A 13,217-nucleotide genomic window follows, 5' to 3' on the forward strand; every position below is an offset into this window, starting at 1 on the left:
GCTGCTTGGCCTGCTGTGTTCATCCAGCCCTGCACCTTGTTGTCTCGGATTCTCCAGCATCTGCAGTTCCTACTATCTGGTTGAACATTGCCTTTTTCTCAATTTACAGCAATTCCAATAAAATCTGCCTTCTTATTTTTACTACCAAAGTGGATAACCTCACATTTATCCACATTATACTGCATCTGCCAAGCATTTGCCCAAACACTCAGCCTGTCCAAATCAGACTGCACCATCTCTGCATCCTCTCCACAGCTCACCCTTCCAGCCAGCTTTGTATCATCTGTAAATTTTGAGTCATTACATTTAGTTCCCTCATCTAAATCATTAGCATACATTGTGAACAGCTGGGGTCCGAGTACCAATCTCCGAGAGACCCCACTAGTCAATGCCTACCATTCAGAAAAAAAACCCAATCCTTCATTCTCTTTGCTTTGTCTCACACAGTGCCAAGTGTTTCTCTATCTTAATCATGAAGGCAGACACGTCCTCAACTTCAAGATGATATCACTTACGACAGCGCGGCGCTCCCTCAGCGCTGACCCTCCGACAGCGCGGCGCTCCCTCAGCACCGGCAACAGATGTACTGCTCTGGATTGTGTGCTGAAGTGCAGAATGGAACTTGGCTCAACCTAACAGGTGGAAGTGTTACCGACTGATCCTCATTCGTGTAAACATTCACCATGTCAATTTCAGCTGACTCGGGAGGGTGGGAACCTGTTCGAGTGTTCTGCCATTCCAATGGCAGCAGGTGATCATGGGATAAGGGAGGGATGATGAGTTAATCAAATGTTAAAACAACAACCTTTTCGACTTCCCTGAGAAAGCAGACTGACTGGGTTGAAACTGACGTCTGGCCTCAGAATGCGTCATTGAAGTACAATTCCTTCAATCTTTGCATGTCCTTGTAAGGAAAGCGATTCCTTTAGCAGAGGAATTTTCCAGACATGCCACGGGGATTAACCCTTTGCAGAACTGAGCGCACAAACCACCAGCGTGTACTACTGACCTTGCGCAGCCCCACCGTCTCTGTCTGATGGCCTATGCGGACCTGGCCAACTTCAAGTACAAGTTCATCCTCCATTCGTCTGCTTGCTGCTCCCCCAAGAGGGGGAAATATGTCAGCAACACTCCCCCCACCCCCACCCCCACCCCCACCCCCCAACACACACACACACAAAATCCGGACCGGGATCCAAACTCTCTCATAGGGGTGCTGAACAGAATTCAGAATTCAGGATAAACACAGGGGAAATATTACAGTTCTTTAACTTTAAAGGAAGTCTGAAAATTCCAAAGACAGTTTTAAATGAAACCAGGACAGCAGGGGTAGGTCCAAAATTGGGGCAGGGAAAGCTTAGGACGCATATCAGCCTAGTCCAATGCATGCATATACGTGTCAAAGACAAACATATACATGCGTACAAGACACATGCACATGCAGAGAGACACAAAGCACACATATTGACATACATATAAAGATACACATACACCTTGACACAAACACACACAGACAAATCAACATTTTGGTGGACGTAAAAAATCTATGGCACTGTTGCAAAGACAACCAGAGGGAGTTCTCCCAAGCCCTGGGGCAATACTCATCTCTCAGCCAACGCCTTTGAAAAATGATCTGTTCATTTGCACAATGTTGCTAGACAGAACTGGCTGCGCACAACCTGGCTGCCCCATTTCCTACATTACACCAGTGACTGCAATTCGGAACGACTTGCATTGGCTGTGAGGCGCTTTCAGGTATGCTGAGACGGTGAAAGGCACTGCAGAAATGAAAATCTGTCACTTTTGTTTTGGAATAGAGATAGCTCAGAGTTAGAAATCCAGATCACTCGACAGCATCTGGTTCCTTCAGCCTACTCCCAAATGAAGTAAAAATTCATCCAGCCTCTTGCTTAGGGTTCCACCTATTTCCACTTAGTCAGTAAAACTGTCCTCATTCCACACTTGTGCTCCAACGGTGTCAAGAACACAAGAAACAAGAGTGGGAGTGGGTCATTCACGTCCCTCAAGGCTGCTCTACCATTCAAATACAATCATGGCTAATTTTGGGCTTCCGTTCTACCTCCTTGTCCACTTCCCAGCTCTCTTGGTTCCCTGATTCTCTGTTGGGCCCAGCCTTAAATATATTCAAAGTTGGTGCATTCACAGCCTTTTGGAGCAGAGAATTTTAAAGATTCACAACACTCTGTGTAAAGGAATTTCTCAGCTCAGTCCTAAACAACTACTCAATGGGTCTGCCTCAATTATAATTTCTCAGATACTGGAAAAATGCATGCAGAGAACAGGCAGTGAACGCAGATACTGAAACTGCACAGAGCAAGAGCATGACAGTGTTCAGACGTGGTTCGGCCGTGACATGATCAGCTTCAACAAGAGAGAATCTACCCATCTCCCTGTAACAGTTAATGGCATTATCACTGCTCAGAAACCTATTCACCATCTACAAGGCTCAAATCAGGAATGTTATGGAATACTGTCCACTTGCCTGGATGATTGCAGCTCCAATAACACTCAAGAAACTCGACACCATCCAGGACAAAGCAACTCACTTGACTGGCATCTCAAACACCACCTTCAGCATTCACTCCCTCCACCACCAATAGCACAGCACGGTACCATCTACACCAACCACTGCAGTAACTCCCAAGGCTCCTTTAACAGTGAGTTCCGAATCCTCAACCTCTTCCATCTAGAAGGACAAAGGCAGCAGAAATGTAGGAACATGCCCGCCTGCAAACTGCCCTCCAAGCCGCTCACCACCCTGACCCGGAAGTACATCACCACTCCTTCAGTGTCACCGGGTCAAGATCCTGGAACACCCTTTCTAGCAGCAGTGTGGTTGTTGCTATGCCCCAAGGATTACAGTGGGGTTCAAGCGGGCAGCTCACCAGCACCTTTCTCAAAGGGCAATTAGGGATGAGCAAAAAATGCTAGCCCCCCCCAACAACGCCCACATCCCCCTAAAGAACAGAAATGGGCTAGATTGATTGTAACAACTACCCCCCAAAATACTGAACACTGCGAGGATTTCTGCCCTAGCCCACAGATACCAATGTTAATGAGTGATCTCCATGACTAGTGGTGTTTGCCATGCTGGGTACCTGGTAGCGGCGCTGTGTATTGTACTGGCCCTCCTGCATTCAGATTGCCATTTCGCACGTACAGGTTCTGCTTGGATTTGAGTGCACTGCTGGTGGGTTCAAGTCTCTGCTGCTCCCGGTAAATGGTCGATGCGGAGACGGAGGGAGTGCCCAGCACCGGGGCGGGACTGCTTTCAGGAAGATTACTGCTACACTTTGGAGGAAGCCAAGTTGGGCCAGACATCACCAAGTCCTAATGGGTCAAACACACACATCACACATCTCATTATTAACATCCATGTATGACTCACTAAGAGCTGGCACCACCAAATCTCCACCCTTCAAGCAAGAGAACTGATCAAAATTCAATCCCCAGCAACATTCCTTTGCTACAGTGATTGGGAGAAAGAGAAGGTGGGAACCAAGGGGAGGGAAAAAGAGAAATGGAGAGTTGCAAGAAAATGAGAAAGCAAGAGACAACAAAAGCAAGTTAATAACACAAGGAAAGTAAGTAAGAGACAAATAAGAGGGAGCAAAATAATGAGAGACAGCAATAAGAATGGGAGGGGAAGGCAAATGAAGGGAAGGAGCAAAGAGAGAGAAAGTGAAAAGAGAGGGGGAATAAAGAAAGACTGCATCAGCAAGAGAGGGGGAGCACGTGTGAAAGAGAGAGAGGAGCAAGAGACAGGAGCGTGAGAGAGGAGCATGAGGGAGAGAGAGCACAGCGAAATGGGCACAGGAAAGTGTGAGAGGATGCATGATAAAGAAAGTGTGAGCAGCAGAGTGAGCAAGAGTGTGAAGGGCAGAGACAAATAGAGTGAGTGACAGCAAGTGAGAAAGATTAAGAGAAAGAAAATGATGGGAAAACAAATTTGTTCAATCTCAGTTTGAAACCCATACAAAATTGAAATTTGGAAGTTGAGAACGCTGACATCAAATTGCGTCACAAAAACGGCCTTTTCACTTTGCTCCCCCCTTCCCCTCCTGAAGCCTATTTGTCACAACAGGATAAAACAGTCAAGAAACTTTGACCAACATCTTTCCCATCACCGACAGAAGCACAGCTCCTCAATCCGCCTTCCTCTCTGGAAGTGACTGAACACAGAGAAAAACAACGTGGAGAACGAATTCCCCTGGAGACTGGAGACCAGGGCCTGAAGGAATCCACAATTTTACCTAATATGGTGCTGAGATTAACACACGGAGAGCGGGTCAGTGGCATTCAAAAATATAAATCCCTCCCAGCCAAACAAGTGTTGAATCTCCCCACTCTGCCATCAGCAAGTTGCAGCCAGTAGGAAAAACAATTCTGCTGTTTTTTTCACTCTCAACATTTTGTATTCAAGGAACAGGATGCAGGTGGCCCTTGAAAGGAGGAAGAGTGGTTTATGATCGGGACAGCTAATTTGTTTGCTTAAAAATGTCTCTCTCTCCCCTCCCCTCCTCCCACAGGAACTTTTATTCACCAGAACAGGAGCAGGCCATTCCAGTCCTCGAGCCTGTTACATTGAAATAGGATGAAGCAATCTGGAGCCTAACCCCAATCAAAGCTTCTAAAATCCTATCACTCCAATGCTAAACAATCTGGAGAAAAAAAATTTGGGGAGGGATTTACAAAAGTTAGAGGCAGAGAGACAGAGAGAGTGCAAGGAGGCAGTCAGAAAAAGTTTGAATGCGCGCAAGTCAGGCCAACACAGGAGGCAAACTGAGAGAGGCAGACACACAGTGAGCAAACTAGAGGGCAGATAAAAGATCAAGCGACAAGACGGTCAGGGATAGCGGGAGGAGCAGACAGAGCGCGCAAGCGAGAGCGGGGCAGGCCAGAGCTCACGAGTGAGAGCGGGGCAGGCCAGAGAGCGAGCAAGGAAACTGATCAAAAGTGGCAGTCACAGACAACTAATGAAAGAGGCAATAGGGAGACAGTGAAGTGCAAACAGACAGAAGGAACAGAGCAAGCAAGAGAGAGACAGAAGCAGGCAGAAAAAGGGTGTACACCTGTGTTGGTGTGTTGGCAGACAGAGAGCGCGAGGGGCAATGAGTGAGAGCAGGGCAGTGTGTGTGTGAAGGAGTAAAGAGACAGCAGGCAGGGGGAGTGGCATAGACAGCGTGCGAGGAGTGAGAATGCTTGTATGAGGAGTGGACTAGAAGAGAGAACAAACAGACAGACAAACTTGGAGAGAGCAAGGGGAAGACAGTAATCACCTCCATGTCTCCATGTCATTCTCCAGCTTCACACAGCTTATTCTGTACTCCTCTGTGCTGAGTTCAAGAACACCAACAGATTGCAGCCGTATGGGCAGTGGCGTGGTGAGAGTCTCTATAGAAACATTAATCCAAGTGGCTGTGGAATACTCTGAGCTGTGCTTACAGCCTGATCTCCAAATCCTCTCCAAATACTGGCTAATAAGATTTTTCTTTTTATGCTAAGAGGTGAAACCCAGGTTCTGAATGCTGGCTAAAGGGACATTCCCCTCGCTCTGAACCAGGCTCTGTGACCTGTCACAGCTCCTGCTGGAGCATGGTGGATTAGTGGGCTTTCCTGGGGGTGATAGCCATGGAGAAGGTGGAATGGGAAGGTGACAGATGTGGAGAACTGAGACAACTCCTTGCTTCCTACAGCCAGACCCCTTGCCCCTTGAGTCTGCCCTTATGCAATGTTTTTCACCTTCCCTGCCAAGACCAGCATTTGTACCTTGTTAAATTTCCAGGTATTTTCTGCAAGTCTACACCTTGCAGGTAGCGATACAGTTCCATTGATTTGACAGGGGGACCTCTTTCAGACACAAATCCTGGATGAAGATTAAGAGGGGATTGGATAGAGATGTACAGATCATGAGCAGGGATCTTGTGGTGAGGTGGTAGCATCTCAACCTCTGTACCAGAAGCCCCAGATTCAAGCACCAGCTGCCTGCTGTAATATGTTCAAACAGGTTGCTAACAATAACCATAAGATCATTAGGTTTCTGGGCAGAGTATGCAGGGTGAACCTGTTGCCATTAGCAAAAAGATCAGGAACAAAATGGCACAAGTTAAAAGTAAATTGGCAAAAAGTGAGCAAGGAAAATGTATTGTTTTCAAGTGGATTGTATGATGAAAGGTTGTTTAGGCTAGACTTGTAGCCACTGCAGTGAAACATGCAAGATCGTGAGGGGCCCTGACACGGTGGTTGTGGAGAGATTGATTTTTCTTACGAAAGGGGCTATCTATTTAATTCAGAGATGAGGAGATATTTTTTCTTTCAGAGCGTCGTAAGTCTTTGTACTTCACTTCCTAAAAAGGCAGAGTCCTTGAATATTTTTAAGCCACAGGTGAATAGGTTCTTGTTAAGCAAGGGGTGAAAGGTTATCGGGGGGGGGGGGGGGAATACGGATTGAGTTTATAATCTGATCAGCCACGGTCTTATTAAATGGCAGAGCAGACTTATGGGGCCAAATGGCTAACAGGGAAAAGAGCAGAGGTATGAGACATGGCAAGTTACTCTTGCAGAGAGCCAGCAACAGCACAATGGTCAGAATGACCTTGTTGTTCATGCAGTAAACATAATGTGATTCCATTCTATGACAACTCGGCCAACCCATACTTTCCTGAATGCCATTCGCATCCCTGCAACCCACACATGGGGCTCCACATCACCATTATACAGGAGACACAGGACGGCTACCTGGTACAGAAACCCGCCTGATCTCCTATTTCCCTGAAGCTGCAGGGGACAGTGGGACTGGCGGAGAGGCCAAATAATACACCAGCTGCCCCAGTGAAATCCTGCTAACTCAGCGCAGTTTCAGTCATGGGTCTGTCCTGGTTGAGTCAGTGTTTACGTCAAGATTTGTCACTGGAGAAGTGTGAAACTGAACGTGGCACTCAATTCGTCTCATGACTGAGGTTAACTTTGAATATCTTGCCCCCATCCCCCACCCTTTCCAAATAATGTGCATAGGATCATTTACATGAACCCAAAAGATCCCACAGTAGTGGCCCTCTGACAGCGCGGCGCTCCCTCAGCGCTGACCCTCCGACAGCGCGTCCCTCCCTCAGTGCTGACCCTCCGACAGCGCGTCCCTCCCTCAGCGCTGCACTGGATGAGGTGGCCCTGACACCTTGTGCTGTTTGTGTTTTGTGTGTGAGCCTGCTTTGCTCTCAGAGGATCATCTCTTTCCTGAGGGACTGCAAAGACTGGAGCCTGTTCTGCTGTGGAGAGAGTGTCGAGACTTTGGTACAACACAGCAGAGCTGGCCAAGGTCACGGATCACAGGATCACACTAAGATTTCAATCATTCCACCAGAAGTGCCTCAGCGAACACTCCCAGCAGACAAGCAGAGACAAAAGGAAAAGCTGCAGACAGCATCCTGACCTACCTAACTCTGACAAAACCGTGGGGGACCGAAGGCCTGACAGGCCCGAAATGCAGCCAGCTTGGTTTCCCAGCGACTGCAGCTTGAAAAATGGGGTCAGCACATGCAGGCCTCGTCAGTCAGAGCACAGTACTCAGTATCAATGTCAGGCTGTTAGCTGTTGCTGGGCATGTCTAGGCAAGGGACTTGATAGCCTCAGCTCGAACAGGAAATGACAAGTTTTCAAAATGCAGAGTTTGTTTAAAAGGAATTGAAAGAAGCAATGGCCTTAGCTCATACAAAGGAGAGGAGGTTATGTTGAAGTTCATCAACTCTCTGGTTTCACTATGTCTGGGGTAACAATGTTCAATCAGGGTCTGGGCCACACACCTTAGGAAGGAGTTATTGCCTCTGGAGGGATAAGACCATAAGAAAGGACAACAGAAGCAAGCCATTCCGCCCCTCCAGCCCGCTCCGTCAGGGGAAAGATTTAAAAGGGACCTGAGGAGCAACTTTTTCATGCAGAGGGTGGTGCGTGTATGGAACGAGCTGCCAGTGGAAATGGTGGAGGCTGGTACAATTATAACATTTAAAAGGCATCAGGATGGGTACATGAATAGGAAGGGTTTAGAGGGATATGGGCTAAATGCTGGCAAACGGGACTAGGATATCTGGTCGGAATGGACGAATTGGACCGAAGAGTCCGTTTCCGTGCTCTACCTCGCTATGACTCTATTACTGTTTCCAGACCCCATGTGCTTTGTGAACACCCGGATTGAATCTTGTCTCCACCCATTCTACCTGTCGCAGCTCCTCCAATCTAGCTTCACAACCGAATTCCTCATCCTGGAACTGTTCCCAGTGAATCCTGGCTAGCTGGATAACTGAGGTAGTGAGTGTGGGGGTGGCTTATTTACACGGCTGGTTAAGTGGCTAAGTTTCTCATCACTATGAACCTTTCCCCTGACAATGGCACGCATAGCAATGTCTCACGTGCACCTCAAATGGTCAACCCTCTGCTGGAGAATTGTTTTAAATTCTGGGCCCTGCCCCTAAGGAAGAACATTGAGGCCTTGGAGAGGATACGGAGATTTTCCCAGAACAGCCCCAGGGATGAGCAGCTTCAATTCATTGAGAGAGAGACTGGAGAAGCAGTTCTCCTTGGAGCACGAATGGGGAGATTTAATCGAGGCGTTCAAAATCTTGAAGGGTTTTCAATGAGTAAATAAGGAGAAGCTGTTTCCAGTGGCAGGGGAGTGTCTAACCAGAGGAACACTGATTGAAAGAATCTGCAAAAGAACCAGAGGGGGAGATGAGAATTTTCTTTCACATTATAAGTTGTGGTCTGGAATGTACTGCCTGAAAGGGCAGTGAAGGCATGTTTAATAATGTCTTCCAGTTGGGTATCTATTGTGCAAAACTGGGGTCCAAGACAGGTATAGCACAGAATAAGCTACTAGGTAAAATCTCCCTGTACACAGATCCCATCAAACACTCCCAGGATAGGTACAGCACGGGATTAGATGCAGGGTAAAGCTCCCTCCGCTCTTTTAAACTGACAGTAAAGCTTTCTGAGGAAGGGTCACTGGACCCGAAACATTAACTCTGATTTTTTTTTTCTTCACAGATGCTGCCAGACCTGCCGAGCTTTTCCAGCAACTTCTATTTTTGTGCAAAGCTTTCTCTACACTGCCTGCATAAAATGGTCTCGATTTGTGAGCCATTTGTGAGTGCACTTAGACTGTAAACGTCAGCAGGTTATTGAGCTACTGGGACATCACACGTACCCAAGCTATGAAACAAGAGGCATTTTCCCTCTTTTGCTCCACATCTCTGATCACCTTGAACAAACATCCTGCCCATTCCAGCACTGAAAACTTCAATGAACTGAACTGCTTTTTTAAGAAGGAGAGATTTCCAGATTTTCACTCCCTTTGCATGAGTAAGTGCTTCCTGTAATCACACACGAAAGCCCTGGCTCCAGTTTCAAGCTTTGGGCCCTCATTCTGGTCTCCAAGGCTTGCCCCCCACAACAAGGGTCCTCCAACAGAGGAAACGGCTTGACTCTACTTGCACCATCAGATCCTTTAATCTTAAAGATCACCTCATAATCTTCTAGGGCTCAAGGGAATATCAGCCCAGCTTGTGCCACATGGCCTTGGAATATAACCCTTTTGACCTGGGATCATTCTGATGAACCTGCTCTGCCATCTACTACTGGAGAAGGTTCACTAGGATGGTCCTTGCTATGGAGGGATTGTCTTACCAGAAAAGGCTAAACAAGTTGGGCCTCTACTCACTGAAGTTTAGAAGAATGAGACGTGATCTCATATTGGATTCTTAAGGGGCCTGACAGGGTAAATGCTGAGAGAATATTTCCCCTCATGGGAAAGACCAGGACCAAAGGCATATTCTCAGAATAAAGGTGTGCTGATTTAAGACCGAGATAGAGTCAAAGAGCTGTAGAGCCTGGAAACAGACCCTTCGGTCCAACCTGTCCATGCTGACCAGATATCCTAAATCAATCTGGACCCATATGCCAGCTTTTGGCCCATATCACTCTAAACCCTTCCCATTCATGGACTCATCCAGGTGCCTTTTAAATGTTGTAATTGTACCAGCCTCCACCACTTCCTCTGGCAGCTCATTCCGTACACACTTACTGTGTGAAAATGGTGCCCCTTAGGTCTCTTTTATATCTTTCCCCTCTCACCTTAAACCTTCAGCCCTCTAGTTTTGGATTGCCCTGCTATAGGGAAAAGACCTTGGCTATTCACCCTATCCACGCCCCTCATGATTTTATAAACGTCTATAAAGGTCACCCCTCAGCCCCCAACGCTCCAGGGAAAATAGCCCCAGCCATTTCAGCCTCTCCCTGTTGCTCAAACCCTCCAACCCTGGCAACATCCTTGTAAGTAGTGTGGAGCTGGAGGAACACTGCAGGTCACAGTGCCTGGCCTGCAGTGTTTCTCCAGCTCCACACTGTATTGACTCTTGACTCCAGCATCCTTGTAAACTTTTTCTGAACCGTTTCCAGTATCACAACATCCTTCCTATAGCAGGGAGACCAGAATTGACCGCAGTATTCCTAAAAAGTGGCCTCACCAATGTCCTGTACAACCACAACATGACCTCCTAACTCCTATACTCAATGTACTGACTAATAAAGGCAAGCGTAGCAAACGCCTTCTTCACTATCTTATCTACCTGTGACTCTGCTCTCAAGGAGCTATGAACTTCACCCCAAGGTCTTTTTGTTCGACAACACTCCCCAGGAGATTACCATGAAGTGTGTAAGTCCTACCCTGAGTTTCTTTACCAAGACAAAAGACACAGATTGAGTGCAGCTGGCAAAAAAAGCAAATGTGACACAAGTAGATGTATTTTAACATAGTGAGAGATCTGGAACGCAGAGATCTGGGTCTGGAACACACTGCCTGAGAGTTTGCTGGCCACTGGTTCAATCAAGGCTTTCAAAGGAGAAGTGAATTGTTTTACGAAGAGGTAAAATTTGCAGGGCAGTGTGAAGAAGACAAGAGAGTGGCACTAGCTGTTACTAAGAGCCGGCACTCTCACGGGTGGGTGGGGGTCTGAATACCCTTCTCGTGTGCTGTATCCATCCTGTTACTGCACGTTTGAACATAAATGCACTCCATAGGATGTGAAGTGATTTGGATTATCTTAAAGTGGGGAAAGGTGCTTTGGAAGCACAAGCCCTTGTTTGTTCTTGAGTCACAGTAACATCCTGGTAGATCCTGCTTACTTCATGCTGCACTCCGACACAGACAGATATAAATGAACTCTGCCTGAACAAGTCCCTGGGCTCTGTTCCACAAGGGAGCAGTTTCTTTACCGCCCTGTGCCCTCCTGGATGAACGGAACCACAGTCTGGAACAGGCCCCACCCAAATCCTACCAATCCCAATCTTCAATCACAAGCCAAACATGATAGAACTACATTAACTCAGTGAGTATCATTCTCAGAAGATCAAAGTTTCAAGGCCCCAACTCTCGCCCTGTCCAAACCCAGGGTGAAACCCCGAGTGCAGTACCGAGGGGGTGCTGCACTGCCAGAGACGCTGTCTCTCGGATAAGACACAGACGTCATTGCCTGCCAGGCTGGACATAAGAGGTGGTCAAACTAAAGAGCTGAAGGGAAGTTCTCTTTTGGTATCCTGGGGCAAATACATATCCCTCGAACAACATCAACAGATTAACCGGTACCGCTACACTGCTGTTTGTGGGACCTTGCTGTGCCACAACAGGTCTGCTGCGCTGCTTACGTTGTAACAAGAACTGCTCTTCAAATGTACTTAATTGGCTGTGAAATGTTCTGGGACATCTCAAGGTAATGACAGGCATTACAGGAATGCTAGGTTTATCTTTGGGCTTTATGTGCAGCCACCCCAATTGGTCTCTAGGGATTGGGGAGAAGCAGGGAGGGAGTTGAGGGTTCGAAGTCAGAAAATGAGACAAGGAGGCCATTCAGTCCCTTGAGCCTGTTTCAAAGTTCAACGAGATCAGGGCTAATCTGCATCTCAACTCCATCAACCCAGCTTTGTTCATTGACACTGATAAGAACAACTTGGTTTGGGGATGGCTAGGGGTTTTGGTTGGTGCTTTTGTAGCTGGTGCACTTGGTGGGGGGGTTAAGCTTTTGAGAGGAGGGTAAAGGGTAAGTTCAGCGAAGGGAATGGAAAAGTTCGGAATGTTTGGGGTAGTTTCGGAGATGCTGAGATGGGAGTTTAGATGAGGAGGAACTACTCAGCTTGGAAGGGTCAGAGGTGGTTTTGGGAAGAGTTTAAAGTTTTTGGGAACTTTGGGAGATTTTGAACGGTCTTTAGAAGGGGACGGTTAAAGAATTTGGGTCTTTTTAAGCAAGGTGTTTATGCTACTGAGGAAGGTTCCTACAATGATTTGGATTTACGAAAGGTTTGCAATTTTGCAGTGTTTTTGAGGGGGGTAGAATTTTCAGGAGGAAGTAGTATTTTGGGAATTTATTAGTCCTTTGGGGGGAGGATTAATGCCTTTTTGAGGGTCAACGTTCTTTGGAGTTGTGGGTTAAGGGTGTCTTTAAGGGGGAGGTTAACTTTGTGAACTTTTTTGGGTTGGTTAACATTTTATTGAGGGGGTTTAACGGGATTTTTTTGTGGGGGGACAAGGTTTAACACTCACGGGGTAAGGTTCTATGTGGGAGTTTAACAGCTTTCTGGAGGAGTTAAGGTTAATGGGTCTTTTTGGTGGGGTTAACATTTCTGGGGGGGGATTAACTTTTCTTTAGGTTTTTTTGGGGGATTAATAGGTTTTACAGGGAGAGGGGTTAACAGCTTCTTTTGTGGGCATTAACAGTTTTTTGGGGTTTAATTTTTATTGAAGGGTTAATGCTTTTTTGGGGGAAGAGGGCTTCAAAGTTTTTTTGGTGGGAGTTAATAGTATTATTGACGGGGGAGAGCATTAGTGGTTGTTGTTTTGGGAGGAGAAGGAGGCTTAATGGATTGGGGGGGAAGAAGAACATTTTTTGGTGGGGGGGGCAAGGGGTTTAATGGTTTTTCTTTGAGGGCAGGTGGCTCAGTGGTTAGCACTGCTGCCTCACGGCGCCAGGGACCCCGGTTCGATCCCACCCTCGGGTGACTGTCTGTGTGGAGTTTGCACATTCTCCCTGTGTCTGCGTGGGTTTCTGCCGGGTGCTCCGGTTTCCTCCCACAGTCCAAAGATGTGCAGGTTAGGGTGGATTGGCCGTGCTAAATTGTCACGTAGTGTCTGGGGATGTGCGGGTTAGGGTGGATTG

General features: G+C 47.2%; 1 protein-coding gene across 5 annotated transcripts in view; it reads right to left on the minus strand.

Annotated features, from left to right (window-relative positions):
* The window catches only part of LOC109922413 (lipoma-preferred partner homolog), a 26,545-nt gene that overhangs the window by 12,353 nt on the left and 975 nt on the right, over window positions 1-13,217 (minus strand). The window contains exons 1-2 of one of the 5 annotated variants that reach the window (XM_048620241.1): window positions 5,301-5,369; window positions 3,120-3,351 (exon numbers count right to left, since the gene is read on the minus strand). In XM_048620241.1, the coding sequence (XP_048476198.1) occupies window positions 3,120-3,351; window positions 5,301-5,306 (238 nt within the window). In that variant the 5' untranslated portion in view covers window positions 5,307-5,369. Of the gene's footprint in view, window positions 1-3,119; window positions 3,352-4,134; window positions 4,247-4,274; window positions 4,390-5,300; window positions 5,370-13,217 lie in introns of those variants that run through there. The other 4 variants (XM_048620239.1, XM_020522454.2, XM_020522453.2 and 1 more) reach the window with 4 other exon arrangements.

Source organism: Rhincodon typus, chromosome 45 (genome assembly GCF_021869965.1).
Source record: "Rhincodon typus isolate 14 chromosome 45, sRhiTyp1.1, whole genome shotgun sequence".
NCBI classification, from domain to species: domain Eukaryota; kingdom Metazoa; phylum Chordata; class Chondrichthyes; order Orectolobiformes; family Rhincodontidae; genus Rhincodon; species Rhincodon typus.